The following is a 26,479-nucleotide window of genomic DNA, read 5'->3' on the forward strand; positions in this document are numbered from 1 at the left end:
CAGTTGAACAGCTTGGAAAAGCTCACAATGTCAATCCTTAAAACAAGTCTTTACACAATAAGATAATTAAATAAGCACATAAAGCTATGGTCAGTGGGTAAATTATACTCAAAGCAATATAATTAAGATACTATTGCTAGATAGAAGAAGAAAATACTTGGTGGGCTTCATGTTTTTTGCAGTGCATACAAGAGGATATTGGTCAGGACTCCAGAACTGTGTTTAACCCTTTTGGAGTCTCAAAAAGCTCTTTATTGAGCATGATAGTGTTTTGAAAGTTAAAAAAAAGATTCAAAATCACATTTTATGTTGGACTAAAGGACTAAAAAAGACACAAAATGACCAAAAAAACCCCACAAAATGACTAAAAAAAGACACAAAATGTCCAAAAAAGACACAAAATAACCAAAAAAAGACGCAAAATTACCAAAAAAGACACAAATGACCAATAAAGACACAAACTGACTTACAAAGACATGAAAAGGATTCAAAAATGGACAAAATCGCCCAAGACTCTATAGAGTTAAGCTCTTGGCTCTTTGAAATTTTATAGAGGTGGCAGTTTGAAGCTATAACTTTTAAAACTGACATGGCCATTTCCAAGGTGTCCCTTGTCCTTAGACCTTAGAATATCTAAATGAAAATGGGTTCTATGGGTTCCCATGAGCCTCCTCTTTACTGACATTTATTCTAATTCCATGCACGTTTGGCTAAAAACCAAATAGTTGTTTTTATTCAGCACAAATATGTCATTTTCGGTTCCTGCATTTGAATATTTCTGCACACTATTGAGCCCTTAAACAGTTGTGCAATTGCAAAAATTGGGTATAACTGGAAATCGGAGACTCTTGTGCAGGGGTCTCAAACTCAAATTACCTGGGGACCGCTGTTTCAGTATCAAAATGATCAAAAAAAGACACAAAATGACCAAAAAAAGACACAAAATGACCAAAAAAGACAAAAAATGACCAAAAAGACACAAACTTACTAGAAAAAAGAGACACCAAATGACAGAAAAAAAACTAAATTACTTTAAAAAAGACACTAAATGACAAAAAGACACAAAATACCACAAAATACACCGAATTACCAAAAAAGACACGTTTTTTTTTAAAAGACACAAAATGACCAAAAAAAACACAAAATGACAAAAGACACAAAATTACTAAAAATGACACAAAATGACTGAAAAAAAGAGTAAATTACTTAAAAAACAAACAAAATGACCAAAAAAAGACACAGAATTACCCAAGAAAGACACAAAATGACCAAAAAAAGACACAAAATTACCCAAAAAAGTAATTAAAGGGACCTTTAGTACCATTCATATAAAACTCACATTAAAGTGTCATATCAAGGTGGGGGCCTTGTATGAACAATATTGGTGTTAAATCTTGATTTTTGAGGAAGAATGTTGGGAAATGGTTTGATTCCAGTTTGTTTCCCCGACATGTGGTGTGTTGTTGTTGTTGGCTCAGTGGATATGAAGTAAAGACATCATGTGGTTTAGTAGAACCATAACGATGTTATTATAGGAGCTTTCACTGTTTCTGGCGTCCACAAACACAAACATCAGGCTGTGTGTATTACTGCTGCTGCAGCTCCCTCAACCACCAACGCTGCTGCCACCAAACCACTCACCCACTCAGACTGGAACCAGTAACTGTTGGTGGTAAACCATGGTCAGGACCAGGGGTGAGCAACTGGAGGCCCGGGGGCCGCATACGGCCCGCACCCTGACCTGAAGTGGCCCTCAGTACAACTCAAGGTTATTATAGTTAACGAAAACTAGAATTGAAAAAACATTTTCGTTAACTGAAATAAAAATACAAACTAGTTTTTTAAAAATCTATAACTAATAAAAACTAAAGTAAAACTAAAACTAATAAAAACTAAAACAAATAAAACTAGAGTAAAGCTAAAACTAATAAAAACTAAAACTAATAAAACTAAAGTAAAACTAAAACTAAGAAAAACTAAAACTAATAAAACTAAAGTAAAACTAAAACTAAGAAAAACTAAAACTAATAAAACTAAAGTAAAACTAAAACTAAGAAAAACTAAAACTAATTAAACTAAAGTAAAACTAAAACTAAGAAAAACTAAAACTAATAAAACTAAAGTAAAACTAAAACTAAGAAAAACTAAAACTAATTAAACTAAAGTAAAACTAAAACTAAGAAAAACTAAAACTAATAAAACTAAAGTAAAACTAAAACTAAGAAAAACTAAAACTAATAAAACTAAAGTAAAACTAAAACTAATAAAAACTAAAACTAATAAAAACTTAAACTAATAAAACTAAAGTAAAACTAAAACTAATAAAAACTAAAACTAATAAAAACTTAAACTAATAAAACTAAAGTAAAATTAAAACTAATAAAACTAAAACTAATAAAAACTAAAACTAATAAAACTAAAGTAAAACTAAAACTAATAAAAACTAAACTAAAACTAAAACTCATAAAAACTAAAGTAAAACTAAAACTAAGAAAAACTAAAACTAATAAAAACTAAACTAAAACTAAAACTCATAAAAACTAAAGTAAAACTAAGCATTTTCCCCCAAAAAATAAAAACTAATTAAAACTAGCAAACTCACTCTAAAAACAAATTAAAACTAACTGAATTTGAAAACAAAAAAACACAAAAAAACTAAATTAAAACTAAAACTAATGAAAAATCCAAAACTATTATAACCTTGATACAACTACATGCATTTGAGCATGAAATCTTAAAAGTTCAGTGTAAAAATGCACAAAATTACTTTTTAATGTTGGTCTGCTGTTCTTACACTGAAAAAAAAAAAGAAATCACAGTAAGAGGTTATTTTTTATTTGTTTCAAACCTTTTGTATTCCTATTTATACTGTTAAACACTGCAAATGATTTGGTTCTTAAGATAAAACAAACTTAGATTTAGAAGTGTTAGATAATTTATCTTGTTTTAAGAGTTAATTTCTTATTTTAAGGGTTCCACTGCTTATTTCTAGAGTTATTTTAATAGTGTATTTTTGTCTTTTTGTGTCTGTTTTGTGATTTTATTTCTTTTGTGTCTTTTTTGTTTGCTTTTTTATGTGTTTTTGGTCTTTTGGTGTCTTTTATTTGGTCATTTTATGTCTTTTTTTGGTCATTTTGTCTCTTCTTTTGGTGACCAAATGACCAAAAAAGACAAAAAATTTACAAAAGAGATGAATTAAAGCTGCCAGCAGTGATGAACTGGTCCGAGCAGAGTGACCTGATGATTATTTGGTTCTTACCAAGATAGAAAACAAACTTTAGATTTAGAAGTGTTAGATAATTTATCTTGTTTTAAGAGTTAATTTCTTATTTTAAGTGTTCAACATGCTTATTTCTAGATTTAATAATCTGAATTTAATAAATCTTGTCAAGGTAAATTATCTGTCCATGCAGCAAGATCATTTCCCTCAGATTTACTGTTTGATCTTAGCCTGGGTATACCCAGACTGCCTTGCATGCTCGAATTTAATTTCGAACTGCGGCGGGGTCTGGAAACCAGGAAGCATTCTTAGCCCTGTTTTAGGGATCCAATCACAGAGCGGGGAGGGACGGTGAGACGATGACGCGTACTACTCGGCACTTGGAAGCTTGTAGTTTTCCGGATCCAACATGGCTGCTGCAGACGCGAAACTCTCTTTAGCTGTAGATGGTGTTTTAAATAGTTTAGAGCCAAAGTTGAAAGGCGAAAGGTCTCTGGGCGGCTCCGCTGAGATCACCGGCGTTATGGTAGCGGGGCTATTAGCGTCGCTAGCGGCTATTAGCGTCGCTAGCGGCTATTAGCGTCGCTAGCGGCTATTAGCGTCGCTAGCGGCTAACAGCTAATAGCCGCTAGCGGCTAATAGCCCCGCTACCGTGGACAGCGGAGCCCCCAGAGACCTGCAGCAGCTTGTTTATTGCCCATAAAATCAGTGGATGTGTGGCTGAATGACATGAGGGGGAATAAAGCGTGAAAATAAATAATCTTGCAGAAAGCGAGAACTGGAGAAGCAAAGCAGCAGCAACACTCTCTCACAGACACACACACAACAAACATCCATCTCTGTTGCTCTACTACGTCATCTGGTATAACTGATCTGATTGGCTAAGAGCTACCTACAGACGCTTTGATAGACATTCTAAGCGCCCAATAAACGGCTCCGGAGGATCGTAAACCACACCTCCTCTACGGAGAAATGCATTGCTCGTTGCCAGACTAGCCCTCATTTGAGAATAGTCTGGTGTTAGCCAGGCTAGTTTGATCTGGTTTTAGACTAAACACCTTTTTAGCAGCGTACATGCATTAGAGCATGAAATATGTGAAGTTACTGCTCTGTAAACATATTTAAAATGTCAGTTTCACCCTATGTGGTGAAGTGAGGCTCCTGTATGTGGCCCTGTGGTGGTGTTGGTGGTCAGGAGGTATTATTGCTGTTCTGCAGCAGAGTGATGTGACCTCAGGAGGAGTTTCAGGAGCAGGGCCAGACCCCGACTGGGACTCACCGTGGCGATGCCTTGATCTGCACAACCTGTAAATGTGGAGAGGAAGTGATCCTGCAGAGAGTTCATATAAACTGCTTTCTGTTTGGGAGCCTTTTCTCTGATTTTGCATGTAAAACGAGCAGCGTTTACCTGCAGCACATGACTGCTGGGATCAGTCCTGGACCACTTACTGCTGGGATTTGAACCAGCAACCCTCTGGTTACAAGCCTGGTTCTCAAACTGATTCTCTGGACTCAGAGTGCCCCGGATGGGCTTTTCACACCGTAAAAAAAAAAAAAAAATCTTTACAAATACATATAATATAACGTTATATACATATATATATATATATATATATATTTATATATATATATATATATATATATATAATAAAGATATAACGGTATATTATATGTATTTGTAAAGATGAAGATTTTTTTATATTTATATATATATATATATATATTATTCATAGACTGTTTTTTTTGTTTTGCAAGGTCTTTTTTTCCATTAAATTTAGGATTTTACTCCAGAAAAAGTTTTTCAAGTTAACTATATATATATATATATATATATATATATATATATAATCTCATTATATTAAATTACACATTTCACCGCCCATTTTAAGGTTAATATTTGTAATCAATACAAAAATATAAACCAATAATTTACTTTCTAGTGGTATTTGCACAAACAATAAAAACCCTGTTAAATAATACAGCAAATGTCTAGAAAATTACTTTTTAAAGAAATTATGTGTAAAATAACTTTGGGTTGTTGCCTGTAATTTAACAGTAAATGTTAAAAGTGACCTTTTACAGTGTAGGGATTCAAACCTGTGACCTGCTTGTCTAACCTCGTCTGCCAGTTCATCACTGGTATATTGCATGAGTGTGTGTTTTTGGTGTGTGTGTGTGTGTGTGTGTGTGTGTGTGTGTGTTTTGGAGGACATGTGAGGACCGTGAATGAAGAGCGTGACATCTCCGTAGCAGATTGATTAAAGCTTGTCGTTTTCTGTTCAGCATCAGCACGAAACACCTCAGTTCACTTCAGTCCCGTTTGGTTTGGCAGCTCCGCCGCTGACCCGGCAGCCGCTTGGGAGGGTGTGTGTGTGTGTGTGTGTGTCTTCTTGTACATCCTACATAGTGAGGACCGGGACACGTTTTTAACCAACAGAGTGAGGACATTTCGACCGGTCCTCACTTCTTTAAAGCCTTTTTTGTGCGTGAATTCATGTGTTTTTGTGTGTGTTTTTATGTGTTCTTTTTGTGTGTTTTTTGTGTTATGTGTTTTTTATTTTGTGTTTTTACATGTGTTGTGTTTTTTGTAAAAAAAAAAAAAAATGTTTTTTGTGTGTTTTTATGTGTGTGTGTTCTAAATGTTGATCCAGTAAGTCAAAATGAAAGAATAATAATCAGGTCATATAGGTGAGGTTGTGCTGAAAACAATGATACCAAGGTTTTTCGTGGTTTATACAGAATGAAAAGGAGTCCAAAATTAACAAAATAGCCCCAAACTCCAAAGGGTTAAACACTATTGCAAAACATGCTCGTTTCAAGTATTGCTGCTTAATTTTACCTTTTAATGTTACTACAGTCGGGCTATTAAAGCCACAGTTGCTCAAAATAAGAATATTTGGATTTATTTTAAGACATTATTGGTTTTTCCAGTGTCTAGATATTTTTACTTATTTAAAGAATTCTTACAAAGAAACATTGACTTACTGCACTGGCAGATAATTTGACTTGTTTCGAGGCATGTATTTGCTTCATTCTAGTTCTTTATTTCTTATTTTTTGTCAGTTGGTTTTTGCAGTGTAAGGAGACGGGTTCATCTTTCAGAAGTGAATCCAGTCTGAAGGATAAAATCTCTGACTTGATACCTGCTAAATATCAGTGATCCCACAGTAAAAAGCACCAAGTACAGACCAGATGTTCTTTCTTTCTTTTTGTCTTCCAAATGAACATTTATGTTGTGTTTTATTTCTAACATTCCTGCTTCAGCACACACCCCGTTCACCAGGCCTGGCAGTCTGAGTCTCATTTCACTGCACAAAGTCACCTCTTAAAAACAAGGGAAAAAGTACAAAAATAAGGTGTATTTTGCTTAAAAATATTAAAAATGTTCTGCCAATGGAACAAGAAAATCTGTCTTGTCAAGACTTTCCAAAACTAGTAAAAATATCTAATCTCAATGAACCCAAAAATACCTTAGAATTAGTGTATTCTAACTAATAACAGGTGACTTTTTCTTTGTTCACATTTGAAACATTTAAATTATTTTTTATTGAGCATGATCATGTTTTGAAAACAAAAAAATGACACAAAATTACAAAAAAGACACAAAATGAAAAAAAAAGACACAAAATGACTAAAAAAGACACAAAATGAGAAAAAGACACAAAATGACAAAATAGCCCAAAACTCCATATATTTAAAAACAAGGGAAAAAAGTATAAAAATTAGGTGTATTTTGCTTAAAAATCTAATCTCAACGAAGCCACAAATACCTTAGAATTAGTGTATTCTGACTAATAACAGGTGACTTTTTCTTGATTCTAATGAAATACCCGTGAGCTATTTTCTCAATATGTTGAAAAATATTCTATAATTAATAATCAGGAAATGCTAGAGCCATCATCTTGACATAATGATATGCATAGGCATTATATTTATAGAAACCAGCAAAGTCACACTAAGAACTAAAAACAAATTTGTGTCTTTCTTTGGTCATTTTGCGTAATTTTTTGGTCCTTTTGTGTCTTTTTTGTCATTTTGTGTCTTTTTTTGGTCAATTTGTGTCTATTTTTTGGTATTTTTGTCTTTTTTGGTCATTTTTTGCATCTTTTTTGGTCATTTTGCGTCTATTTTTGGTAAATTTCTGTATTTTTTGGTCAATTTGTGTCTTTCTTTGGTCATTTTGCATCTTTTTTTGTAAATTTCTGTCTTTTTGGTCATTTTGCATATTTTTTGGTCCTTTTGTGTCTTTTTTGGGTCAATTTGTGGCTTTTTTGGGTCAATTTGTGGCTTTTTTTGGTCAATTTGTGGCTTTTCTGGGTCATTTTCTTGATACAGCTACAAAGATTTTTATCTGTATGTAGAACAGTAGTTTTTCTTAAAATTCTTGAAATAAGACAAAAGCCGTGGAATCTTTATATCAAACAAGTGAAACAGTCTAAAATAAAAACTGCTGACTAAGAAGAACTATCTCATCAGATGAAAAATAATCATATATCCCCTTGATCTGAGACATTTCATCTGACTTAGAGTTCAGTTTTTGCAGTGTTCAAACCGTCTACGGTGGTGACCCCGCGTGAGGTCAGGAAGTCGGGGTCAAGCCCACAGCTGGTAATTATCAGCCTCTACCAGGACCTCAAGGCTGAGCAGGAGTTTGACGTTTCGTTCCAGGGATGTGGTGGATTACCGCCTTCTTTCTTCAACCACCGTGAAATCGTCGCCATCGTAATGCGCCTCTGCTTCCAAAACCTTCTCCTCAAACTTGGAGGTTACCCTGGTTTCTGTTGAACACATTTACACTCAGTGTTTCCAACCAAAACACCCAACAAACTGCTACTCCTCATGAAACTGCAGTCATCTGAAAACTGGGGGGTCCGTTAGAGACAGCAGAAGTCCAGAGTAGGTCTAGATAGGGCTGGGCGATATATCGATATAAAAGATATATCGATATGTTTATAAACGTGATGTGGAATTAGCAGGCGGCAACCTCCAGGTCTGAGCAGGGAGGCAAACCAGGAAGTGCCTCAAGCTGCATTCTACCGTAAATTCCAGCAGGGGGCGCTAAGTTTGGCTGCAGAAGCATTTTGTTCCATTCATTTCAATGCAGAATGAGAAAACTTCTCACTTGATTTATTAGCTCAGAAATGTTTTTCAGGACAACATTATGGTCTCAATCACTAGTAAAAAATCATCTTCAAGACAATTTGATGTCAATAGTGTAAATAATGGCCCCATTTAGAAGAAAATAGAAGATAAAGAATCGTATGATTTGGGGCGGGGCTACCTTTGATTGACAGGTCACTAACAAGGTGAGCCGTCATGAAAATCTGTTTACACAGAGCAGAGAGGAGAGGACAGGAGAGGCTGGAAACATGACAATACTTTAATATGTGGAACAAACTTATTTTTTTTGTTTGTTTTTTTTACAACAAAAGTTTTTATGTATAAATTCAATTTTATTACAATTTTAAAAAAAAACAATTTAACAGAAAATTTCACTTTTTTCCTGGTTTCTGTCATTCGAACTGTGTTTTTCTGCATGTTTGAGTTGTTCCCACTTTTATGTTTTAATGCATTTGTTGCAGCCTGCATGTTTAGTCAATTTGTGTCTTTTTTGGTAATTTTGCGTCTATTTTTGGCATTTTCTTTTGATCATTTTGTGTCTTTTTTAGGTCAATTTGTGTCTTTTTTTGGTCATTTTGCGTGTTTTTTTGGTACATTTCTGTTTTTTTTGGTCAATTTGTGTCTTTTTTTGGACCTTTTGTGTCTTTTTTGGTCATTTTGCGTCTTTTTTTCTCCTTTTGCGTCTTCTTTGTCCTTTTGTGGCTTTATTTGGTCATTTTGTCACTTTTTTGGTCATTTTGTGTCTATTTTTGGCAGGAAAACGAATGTATATCAATATTCAGCCTAAATATATCAGGATATGACTTCTGGTCCATATTGCCCAGCCCTTTTTCCAGCTCGTCTACTTGCACTGGAGGAAAAAACAGACACAAAACTCAAGCGTCCTTTAAAAGAAAAGAGTAAAACTCCCGAGCAGCAGAAGTTTGAGCACATCACATAAAGAGTGTGTCAGAGAGGAGACGGAGACGTCAGCAGTGATTTGTGGCGTAGCGTCAAGTTTGGTTTTTTATATCTTTGTTTCACCCGGAGAACCGCAGGTCACAGCAACACAAGCTCCATTGTTCTCTCTTCAGATCGTTCTTCATGGTGCAGCAGTGATGTGTGTCTGGCAGGAGCTCTGGAAGCTCTGGAAGAGGATCACACAGCTGCAGGTTGGCACCGAGGCCTCACCTGCAACCAGATCCACCTGACAACAACAACAGGTGCAGGAGGAACCAGCGCTCACATGCTCTATTATTACTGCTGCAGGATAGGGCTGGGCGATACGGACCAGAAGTCATATTAAGATATATTTAGGCTGAATATTGACATACAGGCTGCAACTAATGCATTAAAACAAGTGGGAACAACTCAAACATGCAGAATAACACAGTTAGAATGACAGAAAACAGAAAAAAAAATGAATTTTCTGTGATAAATTGTTTTTTTTTTTTTATTGTAATAACACTGCATTTATATGTAAACATTTTTCCAAGTGCCCGCAAGTGTTTTTTTTTTTTTTTTTACAAATAAATACACAAAATTACCAAAACAGACTTAAATTGACTAAAATAGACTAAAAAATACCCCAAAAAGATACCAAATCACCCAAAAAAAAAGACAAATAAAGACATAAAATCAAAGTTGCTTTCTCGCCATTCACCCTTACTGAACTGGGTGAAAGGGCTTCAAGATCTTTAATTATTAGATAGATAGATAGATAGATAGATAGATAGATAGATAGATAGATAGATAGATAGATAGATAGATAGATAGATAGATAGATAGATAGATAGATAGATAGATAGATAGATAGATAGATAAAAAGAACAACCTAGGCATACTAGGTATACATATATATACTAATATACAGTATAAAAATATTGGTGCTGTGAAACAAATAAGGTGCAATGAACAGTGTGCATAAAAAACACAAAGTGCAAGACTCTGTTGTAATGAACCAGACTATTTGTTATTGTACAGTGTGATGGCATGTGGCAGGAAAGATTTTTTTATATCTGTCCCTTTGTCTTTCTACTGTGTGATGGACAGGGTGCTGATCATTATCCATGATGGACAGGGTGCTGATCATTATCCATGATGGACAGGGTGCTGATCATTATCCATGATGGACAGGGTGCTGATCATTATCCATGATGGACAGGGTGCTGATCATTATCCATGATGGACAGGGTGCTGATCATTGTCCATGATGGACAGGGTGCTGATCATTGTTCATGATGGACAGGGTGCTGATCATTGTCCATGATGGACAGGGTGCTGATCATTGTCCATGATGGACAGGGTGCTGATCATTATCCATGATGGACAGGGTGCTGATCATTATACATGATGGACAGGGTGCTGATCATTATCCATGATGGACAGGGTGCTGATCATTGTTCATGATGGACAGGGTGCTGATCATTGTCCATGATGGACAGGGTGCTGATCATTGTCCATGATGGACAGGGTGCTGATCATTGTCCATGATGGACAGGGTGCTGATCATTGTCCATGATGGACAGGGTGCTGATCATTGTCCATGATGGACAGGGTGCTGATCATTGTCCATGATGGACAGGGTGCTGATCATTGTCCATGATGGACAGGGTGCTGATCATTGTTCATGATGGACAGGGTGCTGATCATTATCCATGATGGACAGGGTGCTGATCATTGTCCATGATGGACAGGGTCATGTTGTGTCTTTTAATGGATATTTTGTGGGTCATTTTACATCTTTTTTGGTGATTCTGTGGGTTGTTTTGATCATTATTTGTTCATTTTGTGTCTCTTTTGTACATTTTTTGTCTTTTTTTGGTCATTTTGTGACAAAAAAAAAGACGTGAAATGACATGATTTAATAATCTTAATTTAATAAATCTTGTCAAGGTAAATTATCTGTCCATGTAGCAGGATCATTTCCCTCAGATTTACTGTTTTATCTGGTTTTTATCATTGTTGCAGTGTACCGTATACCATCTATGGTGAGGACAGCTGTTATTTTGTGCCCTTGTGTAAAATCCTAAAAATCTCTTTAGACGGCCAAACATTCCCAGTGTGCACCGAGGGCTCGATCAAAGGCTGTCTGAGGCTCCGCAGCTTTATGGGCTCTGAGTGTGTGTGTGTGTGTGTGTGTGTGTGTGTGTTCAGGTGCTCACGCTGTGGTTGTTGTGCAGTAAAGTGGAGAGGCAGAGAAACGTTTCCGCAGAGTTGTTGTTGTTGTTCCATAAGATGACTCAAGTAAAGTACTGTAAACAGAAGTGCTTGCTTCACTGAAAGTAGAAATACCACAAGTATTTTATCAGGAATAAAGTACTTAAAGTAAATGCAGTAAAATGTTCCTCTTTTATCTGATGTTTTTAGATAAATTTTCCTGCTGATCCTGCTGTTTTTTTTTTTTTATATTATAATTTATTATAAAGTTCATCATATATAAAAAGTCAGAAAAAACAGCGAGGTGACGCTGATTTTTTCAGCTGATTTGATGTGGGGTTTTTTTAGTATTAATTAAAGAATCTTTCTAAAAAATATAAGAATTAATTATATTAAATTAAAAAAAAGACCATAATGCCTTTAAAAAATTACTATAATCTCAAATATGTATATTAATTAAATATAAATAATTAAAGACATAAAAATATTTATTTTGACTTTTCCAGCTAAGTCTAATGAATTAAATAAAAAATAAAATAAAATGACCTAAAATATGTGAAAAATTCATAATTTAAAAAAGACCTCATAAACCTTTCAAAAAATAAAAATGAAATAACTAAACATGCTTTTTCTCTAAAAAGTCAGAAAAAACAGCGATTTGACGCTGATTTTTCCAACTTATTTAATTTGTGTTTTTCTTTTTTTAATAAATGAAAAATCTTTCTAAAAATACAAAAATAAGTTAGGCCTACATAAAATAAATCTTAATAAATAAATAAAAGCAAAGACCAAAATACCTTTAAAAAAATAATGAAAAAGAAAAATAACAAAATTAACTCCAAAAACATCTTAAAAAAAATAATGAATAAAACACCTGAAAAAAACTTTCGAAAAAAATTAACAAAATTACCTAAACAATTTTTTGAAGTTGACGCTGACTTTTGCAGCTGATTTGATGTGTTTTTAAGTGATATTAAATTTATTTTAAAAAAAAAATACTGTGAATAGTTATGAAAAATATGTATATCAATTAAATATAAATAAATTAAAGATCTAAAAAGAAAATTATTTTGACTTTTCCAGCTGATTTGGTTTGATTTTTTTGTTTTTTACTTAATACATTTTTTTCTAAAAATATTATAGTGAATTATAGAAAGAAAAGTTGAATTGATGAATAAATAAAACCAAAAGACCTAAAAATTAAATGAAAAAAATAAAATGAGGTAAAATAAATAAATAAATACAAGAACACCTCATAAACCTTTCAAAAAATATAAATTAAATAACTAAACATTTTTTAAATGTATATAATTAAATTTGCTGCGAGGTGACGCTGATTTTTCCAACTAATTTGGTAGTTTGTTTTTTTTACTTAATAAAAAAATGTTTCTAAAAATATAAAAAAATATATTATAGAACAGAAGCCTAATGAATAAATAACCTAAAACAAAAAAAACAAAAGACCTTAAAAAAATAAAAATAACCTAAAATAAATGTAAATAATAATTAAATAAAATGTACATAAATAAATGTATCTATAAAAAGTCAGATTTTATTCCCAGATTTGTAACAATGACTGCAGTATGAATAACATTTAAACAAATAACCGAATAAAAATTAGACATATCGAATGAAAATCTGTTTTTTAACTTAAAAGATTATTTTATTGACATAGCTTGAAAAAAGACACATTATGAAAGCATAAATATATTCAATAAAAGATACTAACCGTCCACTTGCACTTGTGTTTTCCAGCCTCGACTGTCTCCGTCACTGGCCCCACGGAGGAGGAGGGCCCCACGGGGGAGGAGGGCCCCACGGAGGAGGAGGGCCCCACGGGGGAGGAGGGCCCCACAGAGGAGGAGGGCCCCACGGAGGAGGAGGGCCCCCTGGTGCAGCTCACCCAGGTGGCCCACCGGAGAGTGAAGCGCTGCTCCTGCGAGAACCAGAAAGACAAGGAGTGTATTTTTTTCTGCCACATCGGCATCGTCTGGGTCAACACGCCGAGGTGAGCGCGTTTCCTCGCTAACGTGATAAATGTGATCATAAAACAAAGGCGAGATAAGAAGCAGCCGGTCATAGTTTCTGGACGGGAGGTTTCACACATTAACACCAAGATAAACTCTCTCTGCTCTGCGGCTCAGAGAAAATAACCATCAATCACCGTTATTTAATAACACAGCTCATAATATCATTTACAGGAGGAAAAATAAACAGATTATACTCAAAGTTTTCAAACATTAAAACATAACAATGTCGTGTTGATTTTTCTTCATCTGGATGATAAAATACCTGTCAAACAATCTGAGGGCTGAATTTCATCCTTCTGCAGTATTTTCTTTTTCTCCTTTTTCCTTCACTGTAATTTAAACGCCTGTTCAGTCCAAGACTCTGAATGTTTATCACGTCGCTGTTTGTCTCAGCCGAGTCCTTCATGGCTCGTCCTTAGTCTGGTTAATATGCGTCTTTTTTGGTAAATTTATGTCTTTTGTTTTTTGTAAATTTGTGTCTTTTTTGGTCATGTATGTCATTTTTTGGGGGCATTTTGTCTCTCTTTTTTTGTACATTTACGTCTTTTTTTTTTATTTTGTCTCTTTTTTTGGTAATTTTGTGGGGTTTTTGTTGAATTTATGTCTTTTTGGTAATTTTGTGTCTTTTTGGGTAAATTTACATCTTTTTTTAGGTAGTTTTACGTCTTCTTTGGTAAATTATGTCTTTTTTTAGGTAATTTTGTGTCTTTTTGGGTAAATTTACATCTTCTTTGGTAAATTTACGTCTTTTTGGGGTGAATTTACGTCTTTTTGGTAATTTTGTGTCTTTGGGGTAAATTTACATCTTTTTTAGGTAATTTTACGCTTTCTTTGGTAAATTTACGCATTTTTTTGGTAATTTTGTGTCTTTGGGGTAAATTTACATCGCTTTTAGATAATTTTACGTTTTCTTTGGTAAATTTATGTCTTTTTTGGTAATTTTGTGTGTTTTTTGTTGAATTTACACTTTTTTAAATTTTCTGTCTTGTTTTAGCTTCAGATTGTTGCAGATGAGCTCAGAATTTAATGTTTTTTACGCATTACTGTTAGTGCATTCACTTTATTTTTGGTGAATTTTTAAATGAGGCGTGTAGAATGAAGTGATTAAATATTACTTATGTTCAGCAGGGAAAATGATAAAGTAGAAATGTTTTGAAACTGTTTCTTCTTTTCGCTGCTCAGTTTGGTCTCATTCATCATTCTGAGTTGAAGCTGAAGGAGAGTCGAGTTCTCTTCATGTTTGATCTCTGAGATAATAAAACGTCTCCGGTAAATTACAGTGTGAAGACGATGTCACAGTCACACAGAAACACCCGAGGCGACTCGGCAAAACACCTCAAATTATACACTCATCATACACACCTCCAGCCCTGATTTATGAACTAATGTAGAACAAGAACAGGACGAAACAAGATGTCAGTGACTGAAAACCACTTTCACCGTCTGCAGGTTCTATCAACACCAACAATATACATTCCTTATGGTCTATTTATCTCAGTTTTATAAGATTTAATTACATTAATGTTAGCATGACTTGTTGGAGGGAATTTTTATAACTGAAGTGAATAAACCTGACAAAAGGTTTTAAGTGTTTGAGCTCAAATAATCATGAATTTATGACAGAAACATGTGAAATGAACATCTTCATGTACAATAAGCGTTTCTCAGACAGTTTTAGTTACAGCCCAACACTGTAAAAACACTGATTTCTTTAAGAAATCACCAAAAATCCAAAGACTGTTTGGCTGTTTACACAGAGCAGAGAGGAGAGGACAGGAGAGGCTGTTTACACAGAGCTGAGAGGAGAGGACAGGAGAGGCTGTTTACACAGAGCAGAGAGGAGAGGACAGGAGAGGCTGTTTACACAGAGCAGAGAGGAGAGGACAGGAGAGGCTGTTTACACAGAGCAGAGAGGAGAGGACAGGAGAGGCTGTTTACACAGAGCTGAGAGGAGAGGACAGGAGAGGCTGTTTACACAGAGCAGAGAGGAGAGGACAGGAGAGGCTGTTTACACAGAGCAGAGAGGAGAGGACAGGAGAGGCTGTTTACACAGAGCAGAGAGGAGAGGACAGGAGAGGCTGTTTACACAGAGCAGAGAGGAGAGGACAGGAGAGGCTGTTTACACAGAGCTGAGAGGAGAGGACAGGAGAGGCTGTTTACACAGAGCAGAGAGGAGAGGACAGGAGAGGCTGTTTACACAGAGCAGAGAGGAGAGGACAGGAGAGGCTGTTTACACAGAGCTGAGAGGAGAGGACAGGAGAGGCTGTTTACACAGAGCTGAGAGGAGAGGACAGGAGAGGCTGGAAACAGGACAATAATGAGAATATGGACAATATGTGGAGAAAACTGTTTTTATCATAATTTTACATCTTTTTTTGGTGATTTTATGTCTTTTTTGGTAAATTTACATAATTTTTTGGTAAATTTGTGTCTTTTTTTGGGTAATTTTACATCTTTTTTGTATTTTTACTGTCTATTTTAGTTGATTTAAGTTTGTTTTGGTATTTTTTGGTAATTTTATGTCTTTTTTGGTAAATTTACATAACTTTTTGGTAATCTTGTGTCTTTTTGAGGTAATTTTGTACCTTTTTTGGTAGTTTTTTGTCTATTTTAATCAATTTAAGTCTGCTTTGGTAATTTTGGAGTCTTTTTTTTTTTACAACATTTTTGACACTCGGAAAAGTGTTACTGTATAAATTCAATTGTATTTACATTTGTGATACTTTTATTAGATTAATTCAACTTTGGTTGCCTGATTTCTGTCATTCTAACTGTTATTGTGCACAAAGACTGTTTGAGTTGTTCTGATTGTGCTGATTCCATAAAGCTACAGGACTTTAGAGATTAATATATTTTTATACGTTGCAGTGAAACACGAGGAAACAGCTCGTCGGCGTTCCGAGGGTTAATGTAACTGAAAACAATGTTCAGCATGATTGTATCAGCACAGAAATCTAGCTTTTTCTTCCTCCAGCTGTTTATATTTTTAAATTGCTCGGGCCTCAAATAGAAACCAGACTCCCTTCACAATTTGGTAGCAATTAACTTCATTTTAGTTCAGTGTGCACAAGCAATGAGTGGAGGTTAGATGTGGTGCAGCCAGAGAGAAGGAGCACCTCTGCTAACGAACGGTAATTTCTGCCATGTTTCCTCGAGCTCTTTCTAAATAACCCGTTTTAACCCTGAAACACGAAGCCGCCGAGGAGACCGCAAAGAGTCGGAAATCACTGGTGGGACCCTGATGGGAACCACAGCCGGTTAACCCCTCACACGCCGCCTCACATTACAGCGCTGCATTAAAATCAGAAGCATCTGTTAGAATATGGAGCCGTGTTATTGTTATTAACGCATGAAACTCATGCTAAAAACATCTCCTTTCTTTATTTTTACAGCTTCTTCGCTTCGTTTCAGGAACCTTGCCCCGTGTTGCTCGAGGACACTGTGGGTGTTTTTCCGATAAGTCACATTAGAAAAAAAAAATAAAGAGGTGTCACCGAAATAGCTTCCAGAGATAAAGGCAGAGAGGGCTGGAGCAGCGGTGTTACTTTAGTCTAAACATAGCCCACCGTGTGGTTTCATCATAAAGACGGTTTTAAACAGCTTCACTAACGATCCGTCTGAAGCCTGCAGGCCACAGGCTTGCCACGCCAGCCTCTCTACCTGTCCACAGGCAAAGACAAAGTTATTTCTTCTTACTGGAAGAAGTCGACAAAATGTGAAACCAGAGCTCCAAGCTGAACGACAGAACAGAGCGTTTGTCAGCACCACCCGTAGACTCCTATGAGCATTTGGAGGCTCACGGTACAGAGGAAAAGCTGCAGTTTCTGTGGATTTAGGCTCCAAAACCACTGAGCCAGTTTTAGGACAGAAATCTTCCTGTTTGGGCTCTAAAAGACAGTTTAAACAGGAAATACAGGATGGAAATGCTGGAAGAGAAGGAGTTAGTAGGACGACGTCAGACACGGAAGTTACATAAAAAACGGAAGTTACATAAACAGTGTCTTTTTTGTTAAATGTGTGTATTTTTTGGTCATTTGTGTCTTTTTTGTTAATTTGACATATTTTTTGGTCATTTACGTAAATTTTTGGTAGTTTTGTGTCTTTTTTTGGTCATTTATATCATTTTTTGGTAGTTTTGTGTCTTTTTTTGGTAATTTATGTCTTTTGGTAATTTTGTGTCTTTTGGTAATTTATGTCTTTAGTTTTGTGTCTTTTTTGGTAATTTATGTCTTTCGGTAATTTTGTGTCTTTTTTGGTAAATTTACGTCTTTTTCTTGGTAATTTTGTGTCTGTTTGGTAATTTTACATGTTTTTTGGGTTAATTTATGTTTTAATTTTAATTTTGTGTCTTATTTGGTCATTTGTGTCACTTTTTGCCATTATTGTGTCATTTTTTGGTAATTTTTTCTTTTTTTTTTTGCAAATTTATGTCTTTTTTAACGTCTTTTTTAAGTTGTAAAAAGTCATTTACGTCTGTCCTCACACTGGACCTGAACCCTGTTCTCCTGGTGAAAGTCCTGGTTTGTTGAGCGACTCTCCTCCCACCCTAAGTGGACCTTGTTGTTCTTTATATCTTTGTATCCTGGCTTCCTTCTTGGTTTTTATGCTCCGTAACTTCACTTCACACGGGAACTGAACCCTGGACTCCTGGGTGAAAGTCCTGGTTTGAGAGTCTTTGGTCTTTAAAACAAACTGTTTGTCAGGAGCCAGAATCACCCTGAAAACAAGTAAAAAACGTGGTTTCCAGCCTCAGCTGTTTCTGTGAACCAGTGACATTGTTCATCATCATGTCTTGCAGCTCTGCAAACTGTTGTCTGCTTGGTTTGTGCCAACGCACAGAGCTGTCCACAAACAGGAAACAATAGGACAAAGTGTGTCTCAAACCTGTCCAAAGAATGCTCCTAAAACAAAAATAACATCCAAATAATAACCACATGGTCTTTGCTCCTGAATCTGGTTTTACAGAACCACATTTCTCTAAAGTTAGGGTGAAAATCGTTGTGGTTCGGCGCTCTTAAAGGTGTTTAAAGAGTAAAATAAATGCAGATAAGAGCCGGTGAAGTGAAGGTGTTACATGTTAGTGTCTCGTTGGTGGAAGAGTTGTTTGTTCGAACCCTTTCTGACAGTCGGATGGTGGTTCTGTTTGGCCTTAAACAATGTTAATCCGCCACCAGCCGCTCTTTGTTGGAGATATATTCCAATATAATGACTAATAAATATGTATTTGTGCTTTAAAGATGTATGTCCTCATTAGGACCCAGTGGGCTGAGAGATGCAGACAGGAAGTCGGTGTGTCTCAATACTTTGTTGGTTTTGGTGTAATTTTAATGGGATTTGTTGCCAATCAGAAAAACACAGCTTCATCATGAATTCCTCCTGCTAACTGCCATAATGTGCCAGAAAAAAAACAACTAAGTTAAGTACTTTCAGTGTTATTTTTGAAAATGGATTTTCACACATATTTTCATTTTATGGATTTGTTTTTGCAGATTTTTTCGCCCTCAGAAGCGTAAAAAGCAAACAGTGAGTTCAGTAGTTGTGCTGTCAGTCACGGCTGGTCGCCTGCAACCATCCAGAGCGGCCGAGGTCCAAACTAAAGACGGCTAATGGACACCAGCACGCTCCCGCAGGACAATCACCTTTGATGAACTCAAAGGAAAACAGTTTCCTTAACTTCTGCCATGTGGTGGAAAGATTTATCCACAGTCACTTCCCGCCAGACAACAAAATAAAACAATCTCGCTTCTCTGTTATTTCTTTTCTCAGGGTTGAACGTTTGTATTGTTTAAAGAGCTTTATAAGTTCACGGCCGTTTGTTTTCCCTCGTGTGTGTCGATCACACTCAATGATGGTTTGAAGCTGAATCCAAATGTATGACGGGACATAGTGATGGCGTTAGTCATGTGTTAGTGAGAGGAAGCGCCCTCATACTGAGCCTGAGTCAGCTCTGAAGCCACAGAAACAACCAACCAGAGACAACAGGCTGAAGGAGTTCAAAAGGAGAAAGTGACGATGAGTCTTTGAACTGAAATGAGCCAAGAATCATCCAATTAAATGATCGTTTCCAGCTTTAAAACTAAGCAGTTTATGAATGCTCTTCATGAAGGGTGTGCTCAGAGAACAGAGCGTGTGTCAGCACCACCCATAGGCTCCTATGAGCATTTGGAAGCACAGGGTACAGAGTAGCTTCTGTGAGTTAAGGTACAAAACCACTGAGCTAGGTTTAGGACAGAAAACCTACCTTTTGGGCTCCAAAAGTTTATGCTGGAATAGAAGGAGTTAGGAGGACGACGTGAGACACGGAAGTTATGGAAAAACGGTTAACTAGTTAATTTGTGCCTTTTTTTGGTCATTTTGTGTCTTTTTTGGCCAGTTTGTGTCTTTTTTTTGTTGTCATTTTGTGTCTTTTTTTGGTCAGTTTGTGTCTTTTTTTGGTCATTAGAAAATCTTTTTCTAATTTTGTGTCTTTTTTGGTAATTTTGTGTCTTTTTGGTAATTTTGTGTCTTTTTTGGTCATTTTGTGTTTTTTTGTAAATTAGTGTCTTGTTATGGTAATTCTGTGGGGTTTTTTTTGTAATTTTGTCTTTTTTGGTAATTTTGTGTCTTTTTTGGTAAATTAGTGTCTTTTTTGGAAAATTTTGCGTATTTTTTGATAATTTTGTCTTTTTCTAATTTTGTGTCTTTTTTGGTCATTTTGTGTCTTTTCTTTAAAACAGTGTTGGTGTCTCATGTTAGAACAAAAGCAAACCATGTGATTCAAACATGAGTCAAACAAACCAAAACTTTCACCAGGAGATGTAACAAAAAATATGTAAATGACTGAAATAAAAGACACAAAATGACCAAAAAAAGGCCATAAAATGAGCCAAAAGTGACGTAAAATGAACAAAAGAGACAAAAAAGTTCCAGCAGTGAACCTTCAGAAGTTCAAAAGGAGAAAGTGACGATGAGTCTTTGAACTGAAATGAGCCAAGAATCATCCAATTAAATGATCGTTTCCAGCTTTAAAACTAAGCAGTTTATGAATGCTCTTCATGAAGGGTGTGCTCAGAGAACAGAGCATTTGTCAGCACCACCCATAGGCTCCTATGAGCATTTGGAAGCATAGGGGAAAAAAGTAAAAGGCTGCAGTTTCTGTGAGTTTAGGCACAAAACCACTGAGCTAGGTTTAGGACAGAAACCTTCTTGGTTGGGCTCTAAAAGACAGTTTAAAGAGGAAATAAATGATGGAAATGGTGGAAGAGAAGGGGTTTTAAAAAATGGTTTATTAGTTAATTTGTGTCTTTTTTGGTAATTTTGTGTCTTTTTTGGTAATTTTGCGTATTTTTTTGATAATTAAGTATTTTTTTGTAATTTTGGGTCTGTTTTGTTAATTTTGGGTCTTTTTTGGTAAATTACTGTCTTTTTTGGTAATTTTGGGTCTTTCTCGTAATTTTGTGGGGTTTTTTGGTGATTTTGTCTCTTTTTGGTAATGTTCGGTCTTTTTTTGTAAATTAGTGTCTTGTTTTGGTAATTTTGGGTCTTTTTTGGTAAATTTGTGTCTTTTTTGTAATTTTGTGTCTTTTTTTTAGAACAGTGTTGGTGTCTCATGTTAGAACAAAAGCAAACCATGTGATTCAAACATGAGTCAAACAAACCAGGACTTTCACCAGGAGACGTAACAAAAAATATGTAATGAAATAAAAGACACAAAATGACCAAAAAAAGGCCATAAAATGAGCAAAAAGTGACGTAAAATGAACAAAAGAGAAAAAAAGTTCCAGCAGTGAACCTTATCATGTCGAGACTCTCATAGGAGTCTAAGGGAGCTGTACTAGAGAATCTCATAGGAGTCTATGGGAGATATGGTAGAGACTCTCGTAGAAGTCTATGGGAGCTGTGCTTGAGACGCTCATAGGAGTCTATGGGAGCTGTGCTAGAGACTCTCATAGGAGTCTATGGGAGCTGTGCTAGAGACTCATAGGAGTCTATGGGAGCTGTGCTAGCGGGTCGGAGGCAGCAGGATGGAGTTTGGCGTGGTTTGACAGTGTGAAGTCGAGTTATTTGTTGGTGTTGCAGTCAGTCGTTGTCATGGAGACATCACCATCAAAAGATGAGTCATTAGTCGACTTATCTTCCAACATTTGTAGTTTTTTTTTGTTTTGTTTAACAGAAAACACATTTTATGTTGTGATTTTTCCTGGAAACGACAACAAAAAGAAGTGGAAGCAGCCGGCTGACGACTGGTTTGTTTGTTGGGTGGTTCAGTCTGGACGTGGTGCTGCAGAACTGATTCTGGCGCCAGGCAGGTGGAGGTGGACGCTTCGATCATCTGACTGGGTGGAGGACGTCATGTTGAGCTTTTATTTCATTTCATTTGTTTTCCCTGTAATGAAGAACGCTCCCTCCCCTTAACACGATACATTTAAAGAGGAAAAAAGACACAAAATTATCAAAATAGTAAAAAATTATCCCAAAAAAGACATAAAAGACCAGAAAAAGTCATTAAATTAACAAAAGAGACACAAAATGTCAACAAAAAGTGACATAAAATTATTAAAAATATACATACAAGACTAAAAAAGCCTTTAAATGAGCAGCAGAACAGCGTTGGTGTGTTTTATTTGTTTTCGCCGTAATGAAGAACGCTCCATCACCTTAACACGATGAATTTTAAGCAAAATAAAGACTATTGAAATGATCAAAAAAGTAATAAATGACCAAAAACAAGACATAAACTATCAAAATGTCATTAAATTAAACAAAAGAGACACAAAATCAACAACATGACCAAAATAAAAGCATAAATTGACCCAAAAAAGACATTAAAGATTTAAAAAAAAGTCATAAAATGAACAAAAGAGACACAAAATCAACAAAAATTTAATAAATGACCAAAAGGAGACATAAACGACAGAAAAGTGACGTAAAATTCCCCAAAAAAGGCCTTAAGCGAGAGGAGAACAATGTTGGACTCTCATATGAAAACAAAACTAAACCATGAGACTCAAACATGAGTCAAAGAAACCAGAACTTTCACCAGGAGACAGAAAAAAAGACAAATATAAGCATAAGCAAAAGCCTAAATTGACCCAAAAAAGACAAAATGACCACAGAAAAACCCACACAATTAAGTTTCCGAAAATCACGAAAAAAAGATTTTAAAAAGCCTTTAAATGAGCAGCAGAACAGCGTTGGTGTGTTTTATCTCATTTGTTTTCCCCGTAATGAAGAACGATCCCTCACCTTAACACGATGCATTTAAAGCAAGAAAAAAGACACAAAATTATCAAAATAGTAATAAATGACCAAAAACAAGACAATAAATGACCAAAATAAAAGCATAAATTGACCCCAAAAAGACACAAAATTATCAAAATAGTAAAAAATTATCCCCAAAAAGACATAAAAGACCAAAAAAAAAAAATTAAATTAACAAAATAGACACAAAATTAACAAAAAGTGACGTAAAATTGCACACAAAAATACATAAAAGACCAAAAAAGACTTTAAATGAGGGCAGAACGTTGGTGTCTCATGTGAGAACAAAATGAAACCTTATGATCCAAACAAACTCAGGACTTTGACCAGGGGAAAGGGGAAAAAAGACATAAATGACTGAAATAAAAGCATAAATTGAAGCAAAAAAGACATAAAAGACGCAGTTACCAAAACTGTAATAAACGACTAAAAAAAAGTAATTTAATTACCAAAAAAGTGACATAAAATTATGAAAAAAAAAAGACCCAAAAGCCCTTAAATGTGAGCAGCAGAACGGCGTTGGTGTGTTTTTATTTCATATAATCTGTTTTTCCCGTAATGAAAAACGTTCCATCACCTTAACACGATATATTTTAAGCAAGAAAAAGACACAAAATGATCAAAATATTAAAAAAATTACCCCAAAAAAAGACATAAAAGACCAAAAAAGGTCATTAAATTAACAAAAGACACACAAAATTAACAAAAAATAACGTAAAATTACAAAAAAAGACATAAAATACCAAAGACAAGACCAAAAAAAAGACCTTTAAATGAGGAGAACGGCGTTGTAAACCATATGATTCAAACATGGGTCAAACAAACCAGGACTTTCCCAAGGAGACGTAAATAAAAGACATTAAACACCAAAAAAAGTCATAAAATTAACAAAAGAGACACAACAATAGCAAAAATGTAAAAAATTACCAAAAAAAGACAAAAAAATGTCATTAAATTAACAAAAAAAGAACGCTTCCTCACCTTAACACGATACATTTAAAGCAAGAAAAAAGACACAAAATTATCAAAATAGTAATAAATGACCAAAAACAAGACATAAACTACCAAAAACAAGACAATAAATGACCAAAATAAAAGCATAAATTGACTCCAAAAAGACACAAAATTATCAAAATAGTAAAAAATTATCCCCAAAAAGACATAAAAGACCCAAAAAAAAATCATTAAATTAACAAAATAGACACAAAATTAACAAAAAGTGACGTAAAATTGCACACAAAAATACATAAAAGACCAAAAAAGACTTTAAATGAGAGCAGAACGTTGGTGTCTCATGTGAGAACAAAATGAAACCTTATGATTCAAACAAACTCAGGACTTTGACCAGGGGAAAGGGGAAAAAAGACATAAATGACTGAAATAAAAGCATAAATTGAAGCAAAAAAGACATAAAAAAATGTCATTAAATTAACAAAAAAAGAACGCTTCCTCACCTTAACCGATACATTTTAAGCAACAAAAAAAAAGACACAAAATTATGGTAAAAAGTAATAAATTACCAAAAAAAAAAAAAGATCAGCGGAGCCGTAACTCACGGAGCTGCAGTTCAACAGTTCAGGTCAGCAGGATTTATTCCTGCCTGCGCTGAAACACACACACACACACACACACACACACACACACACACCCTTTGAAACGTCAACAAAGCTAGTAGTGGAAGTGAAGCCATAAAAGTGACACAAAGGCTTAGCGGAGAGTGGAAATAAAAAGAAAGTGATGATGCAGAAACGAGTGGAAAGAGATAAAGTTGATTTATCACATCTGGAAACAGTTTACCAAGAGGTGCCGTTAACCTCAGCACTGATCCAGGGCCGGACCCCCGGCCCCGCCGTGACCTGCAGACACACCGCGGGGACGGAAAAACTCCCCACTGAGAGCAGGAAGCACATTTCACCAAATATTAAACAGTTCCGAACATGACGCTGGGATTTTTCCTGAGTTTCTTTAAAAGTTCTGGAGTTGTTCATGAGTTGGATGTCAGCTGTTGCTGATGTGCTGACTATGAGCACATTTCACCTGTTTTAGCTTCACCGCACTGGCTGCCCGTTCATTTTAGGATTCATTTTAAACTGATTTTATTTGCTTTTAAAGCTTTAAATGGTCTTGCTCCTCCTCACCTCTCTGAGCTGCTGCACCCCTACTCCCCCAGCCGCTCTCTCAGGTCAGCTGACCAGCTTCTCCTGGTACCAGAGCTGGGCTGGAGCTCAGAGGGGAACCATCTTTTGCCATCGCAGCTCCAAAACTGTGGAATGAATCGCCGCTGCACATCAGACATCCTCCTCACTGTCTCATTTTAAATCTCTTCTTAACCCCTTAACGCCTGAATTTATATAGCTGTATATAAAAAAATGTTTTATGTGTGTTTTTGCCTTTAAGTAGATGGTAAATAATGTTGAGATTATTAATTTCGCTTTTGCACAAAAAATAAATAGAAATTTTGGTATGTTGCAAATTTGCTACAGCAGGCATAATGGTCAATAATAGGATAACAATAACACAGTAATATAACAGTGAAAAAACAATGTTTTATTTATTCACCCTCGTTTATTTATATAAACCTGCAACGGCATTGGGGGAATGCAGACGCTATCTCGGCTGGTTGACTGAGTCAAACGGTTTGTCGCATATTTGCGACAGCAGGCGTTAAGGGGTTAAAACCCACCACTTCTCGTTGGCTTTTAACACCACGTAGAGTGTTGATTTTATGAATTTTTGTTTTTATTGTATTCATGCATATTTTTATTTTGTGCGGGCAGTACATTTTACATTTTATTTTATTTATTTTTATCCCATTTTTAATTCATTTTATCTTATCGCATCTTACTGTTCTATTGTTTACTACACCTCTTTGTATTGTGTTGTGTATTTATTGTTTGTGCAGCACTTTGGAAACCTTGTGTTTGCTAAAATTGTGCCAAAGTGGATTGGATTGGACTGACAGTTGAAGTGTGGCGGCAGAAAGCGCTGCACATCTGGTTCAGGGGAGATTAGCCCCTCCGACTGCCATAAACAAGCTTTAGAGGAGGCAAAATGATGAGTTCCTGCAGCCCGAAAGTGAAGAAACGTGTATTAATATTATTAATGAAGCAGAAGTCGACATGTCGAAAGGAAAAGACTAAAGATAAATGTTTAAACACACACTGAGGTCACGGACCGCCAAAGGTTTCTCTCTCAGACTGAGTGAATAAAAGTTTGTTTTTGGTTCAAATTTGCACTAAACTGGGCTCAGAACCATCTTGTGGCCTGTTGCATTATATTGTTATAATCTGTCACTTGCTGCCTGAATTTTCTGTTTCCCTTTTACAAAAAAAAAAACATTTCCACCATAAACTGGTGCAGGAAATGAAATGTTTGAGGCTCAAACTTCTTCATTTTGGTTGGTAGAAAAACATGTTGTTCAGTGTTCAGTGGGACTTAAAGACACTCTGCTGTTCATTTTAATTACGGATAGTTTTTTGAAATGTGCGAGCTCGTGCTGGCAGTGGTTAAAAAGCAGGATGGCAACAATCAAAATGCAAATTTGAGGCTGCAAAACAGCCGTTTACTTCTTTTTTGTACACAAAAAGTAATGCACTTCTTTTTCTATTAAGGAAAGGAAAATGTGTTGTTACAGAACAAGTGAAGACAAAAAAGAAAGACATAGAGGCAATCAATTACAGACAAATACAAAACAGTCATAAAAAAGAGTCAAAAAAAGTCATAAAATTGA

The 26,479-nt window shown here is 35.4% G+C and overlaps 1 protein-coding gene across 1 annotated transcript in view; it reads left to right on the forward strand.

Annotated features, from left to right (window-relative positions):
* The window catches only part of si:ch211-202p1.5 (uncharacterized protein LOC103909337 homolog), a 40,638-nt gene that overhangs the window by 8,457 nt on the left and 5,702 nt on the right, over nucleotides 1–26,479 (forward strand). The window contains exon 2 of the mRNA XM_059355876.1: nucleotides 13,235–13,487. Coding sequence (XP_059211859.1) covers nucleotides 13,235–13,487 — 253 coding nt within the window. The remainder of the gene's footprint in view (nucleotides 1–13,234; nucleotides 13,488–26,479) is intronic.

Source organism: Centropristis striata, chromosome 18, assembly GCF_030273125.1.
Source record: "Centropristis striata isolate RG_2023a ecotype Rhode Island chromosome 18, C.striata_1.0, whole genome shotgun sequence".
NCBI lineage: Eukaryota > Metazoa > Chordata > Actinopteri > Perciformes > Serranidae > Centropristis > Centropristis striata.